This window comes from Eucyclogobius newberryi, unplaced genomic scaffold (genome assembly GCF_026437365.1).
Source record: "Eucyclogobius newberryi isolate DKJ021-1_F unplaced genomic scaffold, fEucNew1.0.hap1 SCAF_14, whole genome shotgun sequence".
Classification (NCBI taxonomy): domain Eukaryota; kingdom Metazoa; phylum Chordata; class Actinopteri; order Gobiiformes; family Gobiidae; genus Eucyclogobius; species Eucyclogobius newberryi.
The window spans coordinates 33,337,684-33,344,169 of record NW_027315768.1 but is presented as its reverse complement, the minus strand read 5'-3'; the positions used below and the strand labels follow the sequence as shown (position 1 = coordinate 33,344,169).

Sequence of the window (6,486 nt, the reverse complement as noted above, 5' to 3'; positions counted from 1 at the left end):
CAGATTTTTCAAAGTTTTCTCCACAAATACCTGCTTGATTGGAGTAAAACTATAATATATATATGTACAACAGATATAAACACACCAAATAAAGTCAAAACTAGAAAATCATAAAGTCATGGGCCCTTTAAGTTGACCCTTTGCTACTTCCTCTTTCACGACCTTCTCAGTCTGATCAGAAAAAGGTTTATTAATGGAAGTGGTTTTGGGACTGTACATTGAACTCATCTCCTTGTTTCAGTGACCATCTCCATGGCGACCCCGAGTCTCCTCCCCTTCCTTCTCCTCCTCTGCTCGCCGCTCTCCAACATGGCGGCCTCCAAAGACCTGATCTGTGAACCCATCACGGTGCCCATGTGTCGAGGCATCGGGTACAACCTCACCTACATGCCCAACCAGTTCAACCACGACACACAGGTACAGAGCGCGACACGCGGGTACAGAGCGCGACACGCGGGTACAGAGCGCGACACGCGGGTACAGAGCGCGACACGCGGGTAGGAGAGCGCGACACACGGGTACAGAGCGCGACACACGGGTACAGAACGCGACACACGGGTACAGAAGGCGACACAGGTACAGAGCGCGACACGCGGGTACAGAGCGCGACACGCGGGTACAGAGCGCGACACGCGGGTACAGAGCGCGACACGCGGGTACAGAGCGCGACACGCGGGTAGGAGAGCGCGACACACGGGTACAGAGCGCGACACACGGGTACAGAACGCGACACACGGGTACAGAAGGCGACACAGGTACAGAGCGCGACACGCGGGTACAGAGCGCGACACGCGGGTACAGAGCGCGACACGCGGGTACAGAGCGCGACACGCGGGTAGGAGAGCGCGACACACGGGTACAGAGCGCGACACACGGGTACAGAACGCGACACACGGGTACAGAACGCGACACACGGGTACAGAGCGCGACACACGGGTACAGAACGCGACACGCGGGTACAGAGCGCGACACGCGGGTACAGAGCGCGACACACGGGTACAGAACGCGACACGCGGGTACAGAGCGCGACACGCGGGTACAGAACGCGACACACAAGCGGGTACAGAACGCGACACACAAGCGGGTACAGAACGCGACACACAAGCGGGTACAGAACGCGACACACAAGCGGGTACAGTACACGACACACGGGTACAGTACGCGACACACGGGTACAGAACGCGACACACGGGCGGGTACAGTACACGGCACACGGGCGGGTACAGTACACGGCACACGGGCGGGTACAGTACACGGCACACGGGCGGGTACAGTACACGGCACACGGGCGGGTACAGTACATGGCACACGGGTACAGTACACGGCACACGCGTACAGTACACGGGTACAGTACACGGCACGCAGGTACAGAACACAACACAGATTTAAATACCTTCTTCCTCCTCTTGCGGTGTAAAACTCTCGCACTTCAGCTTTAACTTCCTGAATCCCTGTCATTTCTTCTCACAGGAGGAAGTCGGCCTGGAAGTCCACCAGTTCTGGCCCTTGGTCCGAATCCGCTGCTCTCCGGACCTGCTCTTCTTCCTCTGCAGCATGTACACGCCCATCTGTTTGCCGGATTACCGCAAACCCCTGCCGCCGTGCCGGTCCGTCTGCGAGCGCGCCAAGCGAGGCTGCTCCCCCCTCATGAGCCAGTACGGCTTCGAGTGGCCCGAGAGGATGAGCTGCGAACGCCTGCCCCGGCACGGCGACGAGACCCTCTGCATGGACCAGAACAGCAGCGACGCCGCCACCACCGTCGCGCCGTACTTCCCCAAACCCACCCCAAAGCCCCGGCCGCGACCTGCCAACCCCAACTCGCCGCTCCTTTGCGACCGCGAGTGTCGCTGTCGGGATCCGTTGGTCCCGATCAAGCGCGACTACTTCTACAACCGCGTCAGCACCGGGCCGCTGCCAAACTGCGCCCAGCCGTGCCGCCAGCCTTACTTCTCCGCGGAAGAGCACGCCTTCACGGGATTTTGGATCGGACTGTGGTCCATCCTGTGCTTTTTGTCCACGCTGACCACCGTAGCCACGTTCCTAATCGATATGGAGCGTTTCAAATACCCGGAGAGGCCGATAATCTTCCTCGCCATGTGCTACCTTTTTGTTTCCTTGGGCTACATCATAAGACTGGTAGCTGGGCACGAGCGCGTAGCATGTAGCAGCACTAGCGACCCGCCGCATATTTTGTATGACACGACCGGCCCCGCCCTTTGCACTTTAGTTTTCCTGCTAATCTACTTTTTCGGCATGGCTAGCTCGATTTGGTGGGTGGTGCTGTCTTTCACCTGGTTTCTTGCTGCCGGTTTGAAATGGGGTAGCGAGGCTATCGCTAGCTACTCTCAATGTTTCCATTTAGCAGCTTGGTTGATCCCCAGCATCAAGTCCATAGTCGTTTTAGCACTTAGCTCCGTCGACGGCGATCCTGTCGCCGGCATATGCTACGTTGGCAACCAAAATCTCGAGAATTTACGCGGTTTTGTGCTGGCGCCGTTGGTCGTCTACCTCTTCACTGGCTCGCTGTTTTTGCTCGCCGGATTTGTGTCGCTCTTCCGTATCCGTAGCATAATCAAGCAAGGCGGGACCAAAACGGACAAGCTAGAAAGGCTAATGATCCGCATAGGCTTGTTCACGGTGCTATACACGGTCCCCGCCACCATCGTCGTTGCTTGCTTAGTTTACGAACAACATTACCGGCCGGTCTGGGAAAGGGCGCTAGCTTGTACTTGCCTGTCGGATCCGCGGCGCTCAAGTTTAGGTCCGGATTACGCCGTTTTCATGCTAAAATACTTCATGTGTCTCGTCGTGGGAATAACGTCCGGAGTTTGGATTTGGAGTGGAAAAACCTTGGACTCTTGGAGGAGGTTTATAGCGAAGGTTTGCGCTTGCTGGACGCGTAAAGGCACCGCCCCGCCGTCGATGTACAGCGACGCTAGCACTGCGCTAACGGGACACACGGGCACTGGACTGGCGCCGGGGATTTACCACAAAGCCACCGCGTCACATATTTAACAACACAGACTCGCAGCGCTACAGTATTGAGAGCGCGCGTTCGGGCTAACGGCTAAAGCTAAAGTCGATAGCAACACAATGCTCTCCATTCATGTTGGCACCCTAAATAATACTACACTAAGAACGTTTATTCTTTTTTTATTCTTTTTGCACCACAAACAAAATAATAATCAAACAATAAAAGTCTTTGGTCAATAGAAAAGTTGCGTTAAAGCTGCATTGCGGAACTTTTCGTATTGATTTGCATGAAATGTTCCAGTGTACGAGCAAACACAGTAACACAGTGCGTCTTTTAAACAGCATAAACTCTTTTGAATAAAAGAAGGCTGATTTTAACTTGTTTGCTTCATCACATTTGCAGCGTGGATTTTAAAAAGTTGGATATTTTGCTCGGCTGTTGAAAAAACGCTTTTGTCACTGTAAAACAACAATCTTTTATTGAAAAAGAACATTATAAAGTGTGTCATTAGAAGCATTTTAGCAGTTTTATAAGCTACATGTCGTCTACCTCAAACTCGCATGAACACAATATTTTATCATCCATTGAAAATATAGAAGATATTTTTATTTTCTGCCGAACTGAAGGCGACAAAAGGCCATAAATATTCCAAACACGACTTTTAAGATCTGGATTTGTCTGTGGCCTCAGTCCTGGTCTTTTTAAAATCCATAAATCCACTTTTCATACGTTTGTTGGTGCCAATATTAGTGCAGAGCCATGTTTTTCAATGCCACAAAGTGAATAAACTGAACAATAACTGACGACATGTTTAAAGTCGTGTGTGAGGATTGTGAATGAAGCTTTTAGAGGGAAACGCTGTGAAAAGTAACAAAGTATTGAAGTTTGTAGCTCGTGTTCTCGCCTTTTATAAAAGATACAATTCAAGATTTCCAGATTAAAAAGTGCAACTATTAAAGTATATTTCAGACGGAGCATAAACGGGACGTGTAAAAAATGTCTTTGTCGTGTCAAAGTTTGAGTTGAATCTTTGTTTTATTTCAGCCCAAGAGACGTTTATTATAAAGTGTATTTATTTCTGTAAATATCTGTATTATAGATGTAAAATGCAAAAGTCAGAATCTATGATCAACACATTTAGAACGTGTCTGGACTTGTATAAAGTTGTATAAATGTATTTGTGAGTTTATTTTGGTGATTGCAGTGTGACGTTTCCCCACATCGTTTTAGTCCTTCATTTCAAATGTGTTTTTTTTTTTTTAAATCTAAATTCTTTTAAAGATTTTGTGATTACGAAGTTAAATCAGTGCAACTTTTACAATACCTTTTTTAATGAAGATTTTTATTGTTCTGTTTAGCTCTGGGAATTCTCCTTAAATCTGTTGTTTTGGCTCTAAAGTCACAGGATTAAAACGTCCTTCGAGTCATAAAGTCGTGTGTTTTGCAAAACGAACACCAAAAGTGGCATTTTTTAAAAATTCCAAAATATAAACATAAAAATGTAACAAAACATGAATAAATCACGGTTATATTGTACCATCCTTTCTAAAAGATGTGTATCTGTGCGCCTCCTGTTGGTTCATGGAGGAACTGCAGTTCTTTTACTACTTAAATGTTTAAAAAAAGCCAGATTTAGTTTTTTTAATTTTTCTATTAATTTATTAGTGTGTTTGAATGATTGTCAAAAGAAAAGTACAGATAATGTTCTTAAACACCATTTGTGTGGTTTTTATGTCGTTTACTTTTGAGTTGAATGTGGAATAAAGTTGAACCATTGAAAATGAACAGTTATTTTTGTCTTTTCAGAACATTTAAGTTCATTCTGTCATTTTCATTTAATTATGGTAAAAACTATATTTGTCTCATGAAGACTGGAGATGTGACTGTTACAGACGACATATTTTAATTCATTCTGTGGTGAAGGAGCTTTTGACACATAAAGTAGATAGTTTTATGAAGTTAGAGTTATGACATCTACAAACAGAAACACACACACTTTGTTCATGATTAGTGTTTATTTAAAATAGTCCATATGCAAATGATTCTGTTAAAAACACAACAGGTTCACAGCTAAAGCCTACACAGTAAGCAACGAGGAGCCGCCCCTCTGGACCGGGTCTGGACCGGGTCTGAACAGAGACTAAACCGGGTCTGGGACCGGATTTGGAACCGGGTCTTAATCGGGTCTGGACCAGGACTGGACCAGGACTGGAGAGGGGCAGCACAATACTGTTAATGGACTTTCAAACAGACCAAACATTGTCCACAGCCTGTAAACTAAAGCCTCACTGAGGAACATTGGCTCGAAGGTTGTGACTTTTGGGGCAGGTTTGTTCTATGGAAAATCCCACTAAACCGGGTCTAAAACCGGGTCCAAACCAGGACTAAACCGGGTCTTAAACCAGGACCAGGACAAACTCACGTTTCCTGCCACAAACGCATAAAGGATTACATTTTTACTTTTTTTCTTTTTCCACATTTACATCTTAAAATTGTCTTGAAACTTATTTTCTTGCACCACAATTTAAGGGAATAATAGAGGATTTTTTTGTCGATTTGAGAACTCAAGCGACTGTTAGTCCCTTTTGAAAAGTGGATGCGCACACACTCACCTCGTGCGTGAGCACCAACAGCTCCGCCTCTACTCGTGTGTTTGTTTATCAGCTCGAGGATCGCATCATCTCTCGTCTCGGCAGATTTCCGTCTCTTCTGAGCTCGAACACAGTCTTTCTCTGTCATTATACTGTAACTGAAGGATCTCGCTAAACACACACGGCATATCAAGCACGCATGCTCAGCCAGGGAAACGTGCTGCTATGGGAACGGGCTGCAGGTGTGCAGTAGCGCGCAGGGAATGACTGACATGTGGGAGAACTACTCGGCTGATCACGCCACCAGGAAATGAGACTCAGATTGGGGGCAAAAAATCCTCTATTATTCCTTTAACTTGTTTTTCTTCCATCTGATTCAAACCCTTTCAAACGCTGTTAAAACAGGACTGCCACGTTTGCGTCGTCACGGCGACTGCAGTTTGACCACGCCTTCACTTTGGGCTGAGGAACATTTGAGTCAGTTTCACATTTTTGCAGCTAAATTGACTTTTTTGTCTCCTGCAGTTTTAGTCATTTCAGGGGATTTTTGTCTTACATTTATTGTCTCCGTAGCAACAGACGTCTCTTCAAACCAACCGAACACATTATATTATGTCCCAGACGTTTAATTGTGAAAGCGGCGTGTTATTTAGTGATTTGACTTCACTATGTGGGCGTGGCAGCAGAAAGAATCTAGATATTTGCATAAAGATGAGTTCTGGACCATCTCCTGCCGCGTAACACTTTCATCTCAACAATTAAACTAACAATTCTGCTTCTTTGGCTTCATTTTATCCTTTCAAAACACTGGAAATGCAGGAGAAATCTGAAATCTGTGGCTTTTCAGAGTAACTTTTGTATTCGAAAGACAAAGTACAACGAATAATTAAGATAGATGCAATAAAAAGGTATTAACTTCAA

General features: G+C 46.6%; 1 protein-coding gene across 1 annotated transcript; it reads left to right on the top strand.

The window, feature by feature from the left end:
• The first annotated feature begins 245 nt into the window (after positions 1-245).
• Positions 246-3,018, top strand: fzd5 (frizzled class receptor 5). Its single transcript, XM_072445282.1, has 2 exons — positions 246-417; positions 1,471-3,018. The coding sequence occupies exons 1-2, from the start codon at positions 253-255 to the stop codon at positions 3,013-3,015; spliced, it is 1,710 nt and encodes a 569-aa protein (XP_072301383.1). The 5' UTR covers positions 246-252; the 3' UTR covers positions 3,016-3,018.
• The last annotated feature ends 3,468 nt before the right edge of the window (positions 3,019-6,486 follow it).